At 34.1% G+C, this 17,384-nt stretch overlaps 2 protein-coding genes across 2 annotated transcripts; both read right to left on the reverse strand.

Moving 5' to 3' along the window:
- Positions 1 to 1,925: 1,925 nt before the first annotated feature.
- LOC130648067 (uncharacterized) lies at positions 1,926 to 2,918 on the reverse strand. Its single transcript, XM_057454086.1, has one exon. The coding sequence runs from the start codon at positions 2,916 to 2,918 to the stop codon at positions 1,926 to 1,928; it is 993 nt and encodes a 330-aa protein (XP_057310069.1).
- A 2,233-nt stretch (positions 2,919 to 5,151) lies between these two features.
- Positions 5,152 to 6,054, reverse strand: LOC130648068 (P2Y purinoceptor 8-like). Its single transcript, XM_057454088.1, has one exon. The coding sequence runs from the start codon at positions 6,052 to 6,054 to the stop codon at positions 5,152 to 5,154; it is 903 nt and encodes a 300-aa protein (XP_057310071.1).
- Between the last annotated feature and the right edge of the window lie 11,330 nt (positions 6,055 to 17,384).

The following is a 17,384-nucleotide window of genomic DNA, read 5'->3' on the forward strand; positions in this document are numbered from 1 at the left end:
TCAGAAGCAGTGTCAGAAGGCGTAAATCAAGTATGGACTACTGAAAGAATAGTTAACAACGGTGAAATGTACAAAAGACAGGACAAGGAAGGTGGTTTGTCTTTCGTTTCGAACGCAGGAATCGACTGCTAGCTGAGCTGCCATTTTAGCGACGTTCACCCGTGGAACCAATAATATCCACTGGGGTAACGAGGCCGAGGATTATATGCCACAAGGATTGCAAAGAAAACAATATGATGTCCCTATCTAAATGCCTAATGTTATTTTAGCACTAAAACTAGGGAATTGTCCATTTACTTTCGGGATACTTGTCGTAGGAAACTATCCTAGGCCACCAAAAAAGTTTTAAAAATGTTATAAGCTGTGTCAACAAGGAGAAAAAAAGGAAAAACGTAAAAGCAGCTTTTTGGCGCATGACATAATTGTGTTTTGCCTATTGTGACAGGATTTGAGGAATTCACAGTTCTGAATTTCTTGTCAAAGAAAGGGAATGAGGTATCCCAATCAGGGATACCAGCGCGCGTGTTGTCTCTGTCGGGACGACGAGATGTCAGAAAAGGTGACATGCCTTCGTTATCTTACCAGGGATTATTTATCTTCCAAGAGGGATGAGTTTATTAGCTTTGCTGGCCAAAGAAAATGAAAGAAAATTTTTTTTTGATTAGGCTTGCGTATTGTGGGTTTTCGATGGAAAACGAAGTATAACAATGCCAAGAGGAAAACCTTTTTACAAAAGATTGACGATTCAATCTATGATCAATCATCGTCACAAATAAAATTGATCACGTACTGCATAAGACATGTCTAGGCGCGCACAAGCTTGTGAGCTTTTTACGCTATAGCGGAGAAAGCACTCAAATGAAAACGAGCCTTAAGCGAACAGTAAATAACAAAAAAAATACTTAGTGCGATCAAAATAAGTAACTATTTTTTCATTTCAAATAGCTATGAAGTAGTTGTAACTATTTTCTTAAAAACTGTTTTATAAGTTTTAATTTACCTTGGTGTTAGCGCGAACCCAAGCTTTAACTCGTAACCAGTCGGTTTCATAAAAGAACATTGAAGTTTGTGATAGAGAAAATCTGTTTAAAAGTCTTTCCAAATGGCAACATTACTTTTACGATCTTTGAACGATCTTTAATTTATTAATGCCTGTGTAAAAGGAAAACGTCGAAACGAATAAAGCGAATAAAAAAGTAAAGTTGAGGCTGTAAGTTGCGATTTGATAAATTAAACCTCGTCTCTACCACGTCTGTCGGCGTCAATATAATCTCTAGACGCATTATACGTCTCAATGGACATTACGTTAAGGCTGATGTACCTAGCTGACACTGTTCTCCCTTGAGCTGTTATTACAAAGTGGACTTCAATAAGAAGGCAAAATGGCCTGGGAACGAGGATGACACTGTCCTCAATAACGCAGATTGTTCTTTCGCCAACCTCATCCTCAGTCCTCGTCCTTGTTCTCATTTTTCAAGAAACCAAAATCATGATTAGGTACAGGCCTTAGATGAAGACTTCGAATACCTAGCACCGCCGGGCAATATGTCGACCTCATTTCTGGGGCATTTTTTCCATTTTGATGAAATTGATAAAGGCAGCTCCGTAATAACGGCACAGGAGCCATGAGACCGTGGGGACGAGGTGGGCAATATGTAAGCGACGAACGAAGTATCACTGTTACATTTCGTTAGTTTATATTTTTTATCTTACGGTTAAGTGACACAACCTGTTGGTATGTTTTCTGTATTCTATAGGAGGATTTTCTTTTTCCTCTTATTTCCTGTTAGCTATTTTGGATATCATATGACCTTGATGTTACTCTGCATGATTTGGCGTGTCTGTATCACAATCATTTGCAAATCATCAACAGCGTATTTTTTCTCCCGGTTCATTTTATCCTCTCCTCATCTTTTATTTCGTTTTTATGTACATGCTTTCCGAGTGCAACGAATCTGTTTTTTCACCTCCTTTCTAATGTTTCTGTTTAGCGATGCCCATATTAATGGATCAATTATGGGGTTGAGAAACGCAACAAATAATGTAACCCTTGAATAACAATTTCCTGAATATAATAGGGAAGAGGTTAAGGTCGTGGTTTTGATAATATCGTGAATCATATGGGGCAACCAACAAACAATATAAGAAGCAACAATACCAGAACATATATATGCAGAACGCAGACGTTTTTTCTCGATCTTTTTATGTTGTGATTTTATTTTGTTCTCGGTGTACCTTAATTTAGGTTTATCCTCAACTTTAGTAATATCTTTCTGTATCTGGATAGAATGAATGTTCTCTAGCGACGTGTCCTGATTTTCATAAACTGTATATTCAATACCCACAGTTGTCTTTGTGATTTCTTTCACATGTTTTAATACAACTCTGTATATTATTGTATTTGATACTATCAACACTAGAGACATTATTGATACTAAGATTATTGTAATAACATCTCCTGTTTCCTCTGAAAAGTCCAACAAAAATGCAAGTGACAAGAAAATGCACGAGATTAACCATGGAACACAACATATCATAAGAACGTTCCTCAATTTTAATCTCTGATGTAAGTATGGCCAGCTAATTGCTAAAACTCTGTCAGCTGTAAATGTTAGATTGTTTAGGCAGCCAAGCAAGGAATTTGCAACGAACAGGTTGACAAGTAATGCGCGCTTTTCTGTATTGGTAATGTTGAAATTTAAACCAGCCACTTCTATCCATATTGCAAACACCCCTTCCACAGCATGAGATATAAGTAAATTAATCAGTACAATGTCGCCAATGCTTTTTCTGATTTTTTTTGAACGAACCACGACCAGTACCAGTGATATATTTAGAACGAGAATAATTATACCTTCACTCATTAGCACATTTAAAGCGCAGATGTCTTCTGTTTTTAATGTTGCATTATTCCTCATAATGTTTTATATTGTTCTCAAAAGATTACCTAAATTAGGTAAAGTCGAAATCCTTTTCCTGCAGATTATTAATAAAAAAAGCTATTTTAACGAGTCAATTATTGCACAAACTTATTTCTGCGCAGGAATTTTCCGTGATTTCGCAAATGAGTACCACGTCAAATCTTCGCGAACATAAATTTTCGTGATTTATAGAGAATGTTTTGCTTGATCTGCTGAAAACACAAACAGTTTATATGGTAAACATACGCTCTATTTTTACTAACTTCACAGTAAATGTTATTGTATATTTTTGCCGAAATTGATTAAATTAATTAATTTCGCGAATCATTATTCTCGTTAAAGTATTAGATACTTTCTATGTGCGTGTCTTGAAGTATTATTTAAGTGAACTAACATGTCATAACACCAACAATCGTCAATCTACCAGTGTGATTCTTGTTCAATACAGCATTTTTTTATAATCTTTCTTGTGATATATCCACGAACTTAGAGTAATCACGACTTCACTAAACAACAGGCTGTTTGTACTTTAATTTATTTTACAATGAACTAACTTCATATATAAATTTGTTGAAATTTGTTCAGCTTGCGGGATCGCAGGGTCGTAAACAAAACACTTAACATCTGTGTTAGTTAACTTTTAAAACAAAATTAATTTTCAATATCAAAACATTCCTGGTCTTTGCTTTAGACTTTTTTTGTTATGATGGCTGAAACATGTATATTCATTTACTATGGAGCAAACCAAGCCAGTCAGTCCGGTCTTTAAAATCAACAGTGTCATTTACTATGAAGCAAACCAAGCCAGTCAGTCCGGTTTTTAAAATCAACAGTGTCATTATAAATTTTTATTCAGCACCCGTTCTGTGCGCAGTTCCCCTCTCCTTAAAAGCTTTTTCTAACTCATATATCAGGTATCCTGATCAATCGAATATTAATGTGGCAGGTAAACGAAGTAAACAACCAAACTTCTACTTTATATAAGTGCCACTGCCATGCACAACACATGTCTTTCCAATTACAAGTAAATTTTGGAACATTTTTTGGAACATAAAACAAGCTTAATTATTTTGCTTTTTGGTGCGAAGCGTACAATTAAAATTATAAATCGCAGCAACCAAACAGTGTCGGAAAAAATGATGACGTTTTTATATGCACATAATCCTATCCACTTTTTTAGGAATTCGGCCCCCTCCCCTGCCGGGTTTTTTTTAATAACTCTTTTTTGCTATAATGCATGGTTATGATACTTGCTGAGATTTTATATTTATCTATTAGGCGCGTGTGTACTAAATTTGTAGGCGCTATACCTCTCAGAGTCTTTAATATTGGCTATTACTCGAAACTACCTCTTATAATCCCAATGAAATCTTTATAACCGGAAAAATAACTTTTGTTAGGATTACTCAAACCTTGATATTTAGACTAAACTTTATTTCATCAGAGGGAATCATTCAGTAAATTTTAGACACGTGATTAATCTGACTTTCCAGTTTTTTAGAATATTACCTGAAAATCGGATTTTTAGGCAATTTTTAGCATTTAAAAATGTTTAGGTGAGGAAAACAATATAATGACGTTAATAAGGATCATATAAAGCGTCATTCTGCTGGATTCTTTTTTCCTTTAAATCTGATCTGTAGTTTATTTCCAGGACCCATATATGTCCTCTACACCCCCGAGTAACCACCTGGTGACTAAAATACATGTAGTAACTATTTACATTACAAATACAAGATTTTAAAACACTCTTACACTAATGTCAGCCCTTTTCAAACAAAAATTTTTTTTTTCGACAAAAATTTATGCTTGTCCCAAAAATGCGATACCCTCGCAAAGCTTAAAAACTTTCTACAAAAAGTTTGTTTCATTCGCAATCCCTAATAAAGGTTAGTAAAAGTCACATAATTTCAGCACTCCACATGTCCAACAAAGGTTATGCCTAGTCAAACAGAACGTGAGTACTTTGTGTCCCTCCCCTCCCTCCCTTCCCCCACTTAGGTATAACAGGGTTAAGGCTGATATTAACATTTAGAAAAAAGTGCGACTTGCTTGAATCAATTTAGTAATCCATTTGATATTTGGACCCTAACGGTTACATATGCATTTATATAGTGTGTATAGTGATTGTTAACGTCAAATGAAATATATGTATAGTATATGCAGTACTAGACAAACAACATCATGCTCGATACATGGGCTGGTACTACCACGTGTGTGATGTAAAGTTTTACGACACAAATGTACTGTTATAAAAACAGCTTTTTATTTCTTTTTTGATTCTTCGATTCAACGAAATCCAAATCAACGGATCAATGATCGGATTCAAGAAAGCAACGACCAGAGTTATCTTTGGCCAATGACTTCTTGCACCCACTATGGTTGAGTCTATGTTTGTCATTTTGATAATATCGTGAATCATATGGGGCGCCCAGCAAACAATATAGGAAACAACAATACCAGAGCATATATATACAGAACGCATACGTCTTTTCTCTATCTTTTCATGTCGCGACTTTATTTTCTCTCTATCTGTTTTATCGATATTTTCGACACCCACAGTTGTCTTTTTGATTTCTTTCACATGTTTTAACACAACTCGGTAGATTATTGTATTTGATATTATCAACACTAGAGACATTATTGATACTAAGATTATTGCAACAACATCTCCTGTTTCTTTTGGAAAATGGAAAAGTTGTAAAGTCAGAAGAAAGAAAAGCGAAAACAACCAAGGTTGAATACAAATTAAAATTACTTTTTTCTTTGTCAGGGTTTGATAAAACAGCGGCCATCGTATTGCTACAAGTCTATCTGCAGTGTATGGAATATAGCTGAGACAACCTAATAACAGGCTAGCTGTAAAAACTTTGATTAGTGCATTTTCACTTCTTCCTTGAGCTACGAAATTCTCTCTAGTCAGGTTGTGTTCAAACCACATAGCTGCGATGCCCTCAGCAACATGAGATATCAATAAATTAAGAAAAAAGATTGTACTGGGATTACTTCGTAGTACTTTTCGGCTTACTATAAAGACGACTAGTACACCATTGATGGTAATGATAATACTAGCTTCTACTGTGAACACATGAGCTGGCCATTTATATGGTAAAGTTGTGTTGTTAGTAGCCATAATTTGTTGATTCTTCTTCTGCTGCTTCCTACGTCATTTCCTTTATTTTTTCTTCGTGTTTACTTTTAAGCAAAATTTTCTGTTTTTCCTTTTTGAAATATGAAAAAAAAACATTCTTCGTGGGAATAATTTATTTTTATATTAATTCTATTTTCTGATAATTAAATCAATTTAACGTAATACATTTAACGAATAAATAAAAGAACTAAAGCGATAATTAATTGCGGAACAAATATGAATACAGTAGAAGTTTTGAAAGTTTTGTTTGTTGTTTTCTTACAACTAAAAAAATTATGTTTTGTATCGGCTCTGCTTTGTTATTTGATTTTTTTTTCTTTGAGGTTATCTTTTTTGATTGTTTACATATTCAATAGTAAGCCCTTTTGGCTTTAACAATTGCGTGGCAGGCAAAAAGTTAAGGATCTGGCTAAAGCGAGGTTTTTCACAGCTCATTCACTTTGCAAAAAGGTATTGTTAAGACTTTAAAAAAATATATGAAATATATATGAATTAGAAGTTATCAGCGAAGCTATGTTCCTTAGCAATGTTTCTGTAGAAAGACTACCTCTTTCAGCAATCTCCCATCTATTTGCATGTCATGCAGTTGTTATGGAAACTGTAACTATAAGTTGTGGCACAAAAGAGCAAATAAAAAAAGGTAACAGGTAGTGTAACAGTCACACTTCCTCTCCTCATCTTCTAAGGGGGCTACAATACGATTTAATAAGCTCAATTTCCGCAATTTCTGTAAAATGGATTGTAATAAACGGACCAATAAACGAAGGACTAATAAACGAAGAATTTATACACACGTTAGAACCACATAGACGCTAGCTACGGTCCGTAAAACATGTTAAATATTAGTAAATCGAAAGTTTGTTTTGATGAGGAGCTGTATTTGTTAAAAAATATTATGATACAAGCTTTAAGAAGGTGATTGATACCTCTAAGAAGATTTCAAAGTCATTATTGTTGCTTAGAGTGGCTTTATGTACAATAAACTTATATATGTTTCTATCCAAAATTTCGAGGGATATAGCTACCTAGCTCCTCCAAAAGGTTTGAAGGTTATTTAGAAGTTTAACTTAAAAGCAATGTAAGTACTTATATTAAAATCATGGATATCCAATAAATGTAGGGAACTTGTTATTTTCAGTTATATTTGGATGCCCCATATCATATTTAAGATAATTGAAGTCGTTCTTTTTGTCCTTAGGGATCATAAACTTTACCATCGCCATTAGTCGACTTTCGTGTAATTCACTAAAGTCAAAAACCAGCAGCCGTTTCCAAAACCTTTTTACAATAAATTAAAACAGAAAAAACAACATAGGATATTTCCTCCAAATACTTCATATTTATTGCATGGCACATAAGTAATTTTTAAAATCTTGGCATTTGACATTATTGTGACTAACAACAAAATTTAAAAATTTCTCAGTATCCATGGCCAAATGTGGTTACATTTTTTGTGAGTATTTTCGTGAAGCTAATCACTTTGCTGTTGTTGATCTCTGCCTGTTCTTCTGCACGTCAACTTTTTCTCCATTATTTGCTCGTTGAGGTGCATAAAACAGAAATCAATGTCATTTAGTAATAATGACAGTTAAACTTCCATAATATTCTGAAGCGCATGAGCATAACACAAAAATCCGGATTACATTAAGAAACTTTGTTCCCGACTTGTAGTAGATTGTCAGGAACAGTGCATGTCGCATAACTTTTCCATTTATTTAGTATATTTAGTTTATTTATTTATGTAGTTTTTTTGTTTTGATTCCCACTCACACGCGTTTTCTAAGCAATATGTTCCCCATATCTGTCCAACAGCGATACAAAAAAACAAACCTTTGTGGTGTAGTACATCTAAAGGCTACCCCGACCCTTACCAGTGCAATGTATAGAACCGATGATAGGTACATTAAGTCTTGACTTCTGCTAGAAATGAAATGTGACACATATGTTTAAGCAACAGTCGGGCGATTTGCATGGTTTTTAACACATCCATCTCTGTTTGCACTCCTTAGCGTTCAACAAGATATTATCATAGCTGAATGAATGTTTATAGTAGTGACTTTATAAAGTAAACATATCTTGAGTGTTACAAGATGGTTGCACCGCAACATCTTGGATCTCCTGGAGAGTATTTTTATTCCTTCGTTCTTACTGGTGAGCAAGGATGTACGAAATGCCGATGTGGGAAATGTATGTACGAAACCCTGGCTAAGGGCTAGTCTCCTTTCTTAATACCTGTCTTCCGTGTTCTCGCTGCATGCATTGTTAGCAAACGTTATGGTTGAAATCGAAATGTGAACCCTAGTAATTGTTTTAACTTAAAAATAGATTTAGAAATTCGTATCCTAATTTATGTATTTAACAAGTACAAAAAATGTAATTGAGAAGTAATGAGGGGAAATGAGGTGTAAGATGATAAGACTTCTTAGTCTTCTACATACTCCTGCCATTTCCCTATGTTTATTCATTATTCTATGTACCTGATACATACATAGCTACATATATATCCCACTTTAAGAATTTCCCTTGTTTACACATTTGTAAGTAAAGAGACAACTACTATAAACTTCACTTAATTCAATAAACAATTATTCCCCGCAGAATCAAAATTGATAAGCCTTCAAGAGAAAGCTTCACATTGTTAATTAAATCTGCGAGATATCTAAAATACATTTTCCTGCAAAATTAAGAGATAAGTGCTATGTCAAAGAATTACAGATTGTATAGGTGGTCCTCCTTCAATTCAATTCAAATTCAATTCTAATTTGATTCAAATTTTATACTTAGCTGCAGTATCATTTATTTGCTGAAACAACAAGTTGGATATGATGACCGCACGGCTGTGTGTATCGTTGTGCACTTTGGTATGATTGTATATTATTCTTTATGTATATTAAATATATATATTCTCTTACCTTTACCACAATAAGAACCAATTGTTTAGCCCCTTAGTTTATACTACTGAACTTCACTAAATAGATTCGTAAGCAAAAATAAAATCCTACATCTCTTTGGCTATATTGTGCATTTGTTCCTCAAATGTTTTGATATGTCAATTTAATCAAATGAATAGTAGCGCCAGTTTTAGGATTCCCTCTCTCTCAATCTGTATTGACAGAACGGATAATGAGTTACTTTTCACTTTAGGTGATCACTTTTTGTTATGCGGTGCAATGTTCCGACAAGGATGTATTTACAGAAATGGCATTGCATCAGGAAAAAGTAGACAAGAATTTTAAAAAAGGAGATTTTCCAGCATGGCGTACATTACAATCTTTAATGGAATCGGATATATTCTTTGAAATGTATCGTTACAGTCTGGATTGCACCCACTTCAGAACTTTTAATTCACAGTCGTCTCTTAAGTGTAAGAGCTTTTTGCCAGCAAGTGAAACACCAGGACATAATGGACAAGGCTGGTCATTCTCGAGATTTAACAAGAAAACCGCATTAACATATCTAGTAACGATGGGAAGATTGTGGCATAAAGCTAGCGCGCAAGACAAGAAGAAATTCCTTGATTATTTGCAAAATTTCTCCGAAAGGATAAAAGCATTGGCGAAAGATATTGTTAGGAATGTGAAAATGGATAAACTTATTCGAAATACAAAATTATTTTCCGAAGAAGTTATGATTTTCTTAATAGATTCGGCAGTCGGCAGTCGTCAACCATAATATATACCGTTGGTGGAAATCAGAGATAAGCGGGAAAAGGTGCACAAAAAATATTATTGATGAGGGCGTTGCCAGAGTTGGTAGATATAGCTTTGGTTCCTTGGGAGGTGCAATCTGTACTATGGCAGGACCGTTTGGGCAATATCCTTGTAAGTTAATAAGTATTTACTTCATACACAATCGTTTTCAAGTAGTAATCGGACGTGTAATATAGCGTGCTGTGATAATATAAAGTCGAATATAAGTCCATATAGTTTTGAGAGCAAGTCCACCTAAAATTCATATGAACAATAGAAGCCCGTGAGCTTATTTCAGGCTTAAATACTTGAGATTTTGAAACAATATTTGCAGGATTATATTTTAACTTATCTCAGACTTAAATTACTTGAGATTTTGAACAATAATTCAAGTCCTTAAAAACAAAGTGCGACTGTGTTACTCGTTTTCAAATATGATTAATTTTGCAAAATGGAGATTTTTAGTTTATTTACGAAAATGACAAATATCTGATTTCACAGACGGATGTGAGTCTAGTATTGATGTGCACTAAACTGGTTGACAATATTTTTATTGTGAATTAATAAAAAAAAAATTATGGTCATTAATATGTTTATATAGCTTGTTAGACATAAACGAAGTTAATTACACGTTTTTGTAAGCGGTTGAGGTTTCGTTATAAAATTAAGCAACCGTTAAGCAATTGACCAGACTAAAAATTTTGAAAGTTCGGTTTTTAAGGCCTACAAAGCAATTCTTTTTCCAGTAACGAAAATACTTTTTATCGCAAATTTAGCATATAACTAAGATGTGCGCAAAATAACAATAAACCATTTATTCCTATTTAGTTCAATTTTGGGTAGGTTATGAAGCAGGCTCAATGATAGGAGAGGCCGTTTTCCGTACTGTTTCTGATTGTGCGACGCAGTATATGTTCGGTATACCAAAAGATGAAGCATTGGAAAATGCATACAATTTTCTTGAAGTGCATCCAACAGCATCTAACAACCAAGTAAACGAGGCATTTAAGAAGTTATGCCTAAAATACAATGAAGAAGAGAAGGGACGGATTACATTAGCTTCAATCTCACATTTCAGTCATCAAAGCTGCCGGAAAACAATGAAAACATTTTTTGACGCTTAATGGAAGAAATTAATTCGGTGACATTGACCTGTACTTTTTCATTTGTTGGTGCAAAACATTACAGCTTTAATAATTTATACTTTAATTGGAGAAACTTTCGCGAACTCGCGATTTTTCGCCATTTTCGCGAAAGTTTATCTCGCGAAAATGTGCAAATTTCTTCATTCGCCAAAGTTTATCCAGTAAGCTATTTTATCATTTTTCACCAAAAACGCAAAAATACTTAGAAATCTTATTTCAAGAAAGAAAACCTAGAACATTTTCAATTATGCTAAGAATTTTGAAGTTTTTTCTAACTGAAAAATTCTTGTTCGCGTTTAAATTTGTGATCTGCAAAATACGCATGAAAAAGTTGATACATTATTTCGCATTCTTGGTATCGAATTTGGTACAATCAAAGTCGTTCCAATCTCTTCCATTAACCCAAAACCCAGAACAAAAGTGCCCCGTATGTTTCGCACAACTTTGGTTTTCATGGATGAACTTTATTTCCGAACACAGTAATTATTACATTCTCTTCGATAAGTTTTCAAGTGCAAAAAGACAATCTTAAGATGATCGAACAATTTTACGATTTAATACGATACAGAGTAAAGACTTCTATCATTTAACCGCATTTTTCGTTTTAGCGCAAAATGCTCACGCGCTTCTTTGTTAGCGCGCTAATTGTTTCAAGTAAGTATGCACTAACAAAAAATTCTTAGCTATTTTTGCTGTGGGAAAATGCAGCCTCAAGAGGTAAATTAAAAACACACTCCGTAAATCTCAAAAACAAAAAAAACACACAAACAAACACAAAAATAGTATTTGTCCAGGAAGGCAACGGACTGACCGTCTTATTATTTAATGATTGACTAAATGCATGTCCTTTTAATAATAGCTTATTCAGTGTATTCAAAAGGGTTGCAGGTAGCTTTTTTTCGAAAAATGCCCGCAGAACTCGATTTTTACGAAATCTCGGAATCATGGCAGAACGCAAAAAAAAGCTTAAGAAAGCCATTTTGGTTTACAAGTGATGGTTCGGGTTTGTAGGTCTTCTTTTAACACTTTTCTCTTCTAAATATTTTATTTTCTCTATGCTTTCACATGTTAAAAAGAATATATCATCACGTTTTCTAACCATAACAAAATCTTAAGATTTTGGCTACAAGCGTAGATTTTAAGGCATCATCCTGCTAAAGGTGGGTAGTTAGAGGTAGCTAGCTAGCCTCACTTATTCCTATTTTTTGAAAGTTTTATTTAGTTAAGTATATTCTTATTTATTTTTATGTCAGAGTTGTGGCTGTCTAGCTAGCTCTTTAGCTACCTCTAGCTAAAAAGTGAAAATAGACAAATGCAGTTTGGCTATAATAATTTTTTTAATTAGTAATTCTTGTGCTGAATGCAGTTTGGTAGTTACACCTTTTACTGTAATATAAACTTTGGCGCAAGTCTGAAGTATATTGATTCAACTAGTCAGCAGTCTTGGTTAACCTGTGTTTACTAGCTAGGGTTTTTGTACCCACAATTAATTTTGCAACAACAGGTATTAGAATGCATTTTTATTAACGATGACAATTTTGCAAATTTCAATAAATAGAATTGCTGAGTGATTTTTTATAGTTGCAGGGGGGTAATAACGGGCTGTTTCCTGTTTCTTTATTTCAAACGAAGTTGTAAAAAAGGTTTCTTGGAAAGAATATTATGCCTATACGGATGTACAACCCCCGTTACCTGCACTAATTATTACGGAACTTACGCTGGAAAATAAAAAAAATGTTGACCGACTGTTTTTTCTATAAGGAGGTAAAATCAGGTTGTACACTGTATTTTTACTTTAGCAAAAGTTGCGGGAAAGTTGTTCTCTAAAAAATATATTACAGCCAAAACACTATAATGCTGTGTACTCCATTTACGGGATACTGCATACCTGTACTATACCAGTCCACCTGGATTTGTTGAATATTTTACAGCTCTTCCTATACGCTCGACCACGGTACTTGTGGCATATACCAGCGAGTTTTGCGTCTAGTCTATGTGATAATAGCCGTATGTCATCTGTGTTTAAATGAATTGCTGCGTAGGTCCATTTCCGACCGACGTCGCTTGTTTCACCCGAATCATTTTACACCCGCACCGGATAAATGTTTACATAAACGACCTTTCTTTTGCGGGACTTTTTGCGTCGAGTTAATCACCGAATCAGCAGTCTTGAGTATATGTATAAACCAATCAAAAGTATTGCATTTTCTGCACCAAAGGTTAGTTCAGCAGGTTAGACTTTTATTGTCCGGATAAAAAAAACGGTGACGACGGTCATTTTGGTTTAGAAGTAATGCGGTGCTGAGTTAAGACTTGTAGGTCACTTTCTGATTTTCTTTTTAATTTTTTTTTTAATATTTGTTTTCTATATCTTAAGATAATTACATTGTCCCGTTTTTTACCCATATATAAATCTTAAATAAACCAATTTTAAGATTTTGTCTATGAACGAACATTTTAAGGGAGCATCCTAAAGTCAGATAGCTAGCTAGACTTATTTATTGCTTTCTCTTTAAGATTTCCCTTCAGTTTTATATTTAAGATTTTTAGTGCAAGCTTATATTATTTATTGGTGTGTTATTTTCACCAATCTGGTCTTTACGAACCTACGCCTAAGCTTGTTGCGGCTGTTAGCTAGCAAGCTGACTGTAGGTAAAAAAAAGCAGGCAAATACAGTTGGCTGCAACGAATGCAGTTTACCTGCACTTAAGCGCTTCACCATCCCTTTTATGCTTTATTATTGGTGACTTAATTCAGCGTTTCGACGCCGGGTTTCCTGGTTTTGGTAATATAATGTTTGAATGGTGTTTGTTTATGCAAAATTGACGTAGAGTTTTTATATTTCGCTTTGGTGCAGCACCTTTATAACCCATGGACCAAAAAGAATTTTTTCAAAAAATGTACGATATTAATGATATTTCAACGACAGAATTTTCTTTAAGAATCTGATTATTGGCTAATTACTGATCACGTTGGTGATCATGAGAATTGCTTGATAGGAAATTTAATTCTCCTTCATATAAGCATGTATTTTAAAGTCCGGAATAGTGTTGGTTGCTGAGAATCATCTGAACTGTTTGGTCTCGACAGCCTTAAGACAGTACATGTCCAAAGATGTTTTTTAAGATAATTTTAATATCTGACGCTAAATTAAATCGTATGTGCGTATTGGTTGCAAAGATAGATAACTGCTCTAGTTTATAGCCCTGTATTGAATCTGCATATCTTTTTAGTGTTGGCTGCCTCCAATTGTTAATTTCTGAACTATCTGTTTAGGCTCTTTTAAGAGCAAACGTTATTAATTTCAACGTAGATTACTTCAAGAAATTTGTTATTATGATTATTATTATTATTGGAATTATTTACCAAGAATAGCCTCTTCAGTTCTTATTGCTATTAACCAAAGTCCTGTAAAGGCGATCCTAGTGCATTTAATGCGACATATGTTGAGCTACATGTGTCGTGCAAGCACAGCAGTCGCTTAAGATATCAATCCTATTCTCACGTTGAAAGCTTATCAGAAAGGAAAGATTTACACTTTCGTAGTCTCTGGCATGACTCGGCACGTGTTTAGACTCAAGACCTTCTGGACTGGAAACGAACGATCTACCACAAAGCTACCAGTCGGTTATCAGACTACAAGACGGTAGCTTTTAACGGACATTAAATTTGTTTTTTATTTTGTTTTGAATTATTATTAGACATATCGCCTATAATCAGGCAAAAGCTTTGAGTTAGCCAGTATTCTTAGTTTTAATAAACAATACACTGAAGTAAAGGAGCAAAAGACAAAATTGCAGCCATTCGTACTTAGTATCGGCGAGATGTTTATATCCAATGGTTAGTGGTTCCGGTACGAAGAGCATTGACGGAGATCTATTATGTTTATTTAGTATTTTTCGTTGCAAAAAAAGAACAACAAAATTGTTTCTAAGGCTGAATGTGTATTTTCCTGAAATCTTCGTGTCCGTGCGTGTGTACTCATGTATGAAGATTTAAATTTTCATCACGTTATCACGTCTTATCAAGCTTACCCTCGGTCGGTGAGAACACGCCCCTTGAAACAGGTACGGGACAAAGCGAATATACATACGAACTCGTTAATTTTTTTTTCTTCTTTTTTCTTCCTACATTGAGGATGAGGCTCCTCTTATACATTATGCGATTTTTACCAATAACAAACAAAGTTTTTAAGTTTGAGGAAAATATAAAATTGTGAATATATCACAAGCTTATAAGAAAATCACCTTTATATATGCATCGTTGTTGCAGCAAAGCGTCCACAAAAAAAGTTAAAGAAATGATTATTACTGCATTCCCGAATGTAAACTTACACGAAGCCAAAAGGTCAAGAGTGAAGACATGGATATCTTTATTTTAATCTCCAGCAAAATAATGACAGGCGTAATTGCAATTTCACCTTATCAAAGAATTCTGGTTATAGACGAAACTCAAAAAGGAAATTCCTCTTTCGCTAAAGAGGGAGTTCAATAAGTAAACTCAAATAATATTTTGTACTAACGTACATGGAAGCTGGATGTTAAATGTAGAATGACAGAGCTTTACAATGCTTGGAGAGTTGAGAAATAAACGTTTACACAAGTAGTTAATAAAATATAAGTTTAAATCGTTATTTTGTTCAAGCAATTGTCAAGTCCTTGGTTCCTGAAAAAGATTGTACAATCTAAGAGTTTATTTATTAAGTTTTTGCTTTGTCATTATTAATTTGTAATGAGTTTTCATGTAACGTTCTGTGGTCTTGTGGCGTATAATCAAATTCTGTAGAGATGTGTCTCTCATTTTGTTCTCTATCTGACCTTTTTATTATAGCCTGGTCAACTATTTTTACCACTAAAAAATTGGAACAATTCATTTATTTGCTTTAAAAGAGATAGCTGACTTATATAAAGAATTTCTTCGCCAAAAAGTCTAGTATAAAAAAACCTCCTACACCAGCAATGTTAAATTTCTTTAAAGCTCCATCTTTTGCCTCGCTTTCACGTAACTCAAAACATTATTTGCGCGAACTCGTAACCTGCAGCTTATAATACCGTTGCGCTACCAATTGCGCTAACCGAGCTGTTTGTAGAAGTTACAACGTACTTTAATAAATAAATATTTTAAAGGTCAAGCACTGTTGATTTCATTTGCTTAATGAGGGATATGTCAACGGTCATGGTTTTCTGCTTGTTTTAAAACTATTTGGTCAGTATGAGACTCGAACTCACAACCTGCGGCTTATCATACCGTCGCGCTACCGATTGCGCCAACCGAGCTGTTTAACATATTGTGCTTTATCAAAGTAATCTTTTATGTACTACGGGTGGATTTGCTAGATGATTATTGTGTTAAGAGGTGAAAGGTCAAACGGAAAATTACAACATCATACTATAGAAACAAGATGAAGTTAAAAAAAACACATAGTGTAACAGAAACTAAAATAATGCTGCTAAATAATGCTGCTAGTTATTATTAAACCATTTTTATATCGTTTATACTGTTCGCGAAACATTAAAAAATTATAGCATGTGAGGAGAGCGATAAAATCTTTTTCTGACGATTGTTTACATCTGAATCCCCCCTTCCCATGTTTCGTTGTTATTATAAACTGTATAAATGTTTCTTGCAGTTTTAAGAGGGACCTGTTAGAAGTGGAGAAGATATTTCTAAGTATTTTAACCCAGATGAAATTTTCAGTTATACAATCTGTTTCAGGAACCATGAACTTGACTAATAGTGGAATAAAATAGCGATTTAAACCAGGTTTCTGGCACAGCAGCCCAGCGGAAAGATGGAAAAATAATGTTGTGTAATTATACTGTAGTATTTTTTATATATTTGATAACATTGGATTAAGAGGAGAAAACCAAGGAGAATCAATCTAGAACATGCTATAAATAGCATTTATTTTCTCCCATCACTCAAAAGAAGTTGCTAAAAAACACTTATAATACTGTAAATTCGGGATGGAAACCAGAATAGGGCTTCTAAACAATATAAAAACATTATGACGAACTGTAAATCTATAAAAGAAAGAAGTAATGCAATTCAAAATTATAACTTTTTGTTTCACAAAACATCTAAATTGAATATAAGTTTGAATGTTTAACTGAATAAAAGTCTCGAAGATTTCCTGTCGCAGCATATGTCGTCATGTATGTTAAATCTTTAAATATTTGTTATGTTAACATGATTCATCACGCTTATCCTCGGTAGGTAGTTTCACGATCTTTCACGGAAAGCTAATTACCAACACTAAATTAACATACGAGCTTCACCCTCGTCCCTAGGGTTTTTTGACTTTTTGATATGGAAGATGACGTAGAAAAATACCCCGGTATCGCTGACCGGATTTTGAAAGATGATTGGCTTTCACATTTTTGCATAATTATGATGATATTTTTCCTTAGTCAGCACTTTTCAGGTTATTAATAATGGTGCATGAAGACGTGATCAATCAGTTTTGTAAACAAAACTT

Source organism: Hydractinia symbiolongicarpus, chromosome 6 (assembly GCF_029227915.1).
Source record: "Hydractinia symbiolongicarpus strain clone_291-10 chromosome 6, HSymV2.1, whole genome shotgun sequence".
Lineage (NCBI taxonomy): Eukaryota > Metazoa > Cnidaria > Hydrozoa > Anthoathecata > Hydractiniidae > Hydractinia > Hydractinia symbiolongicarpus.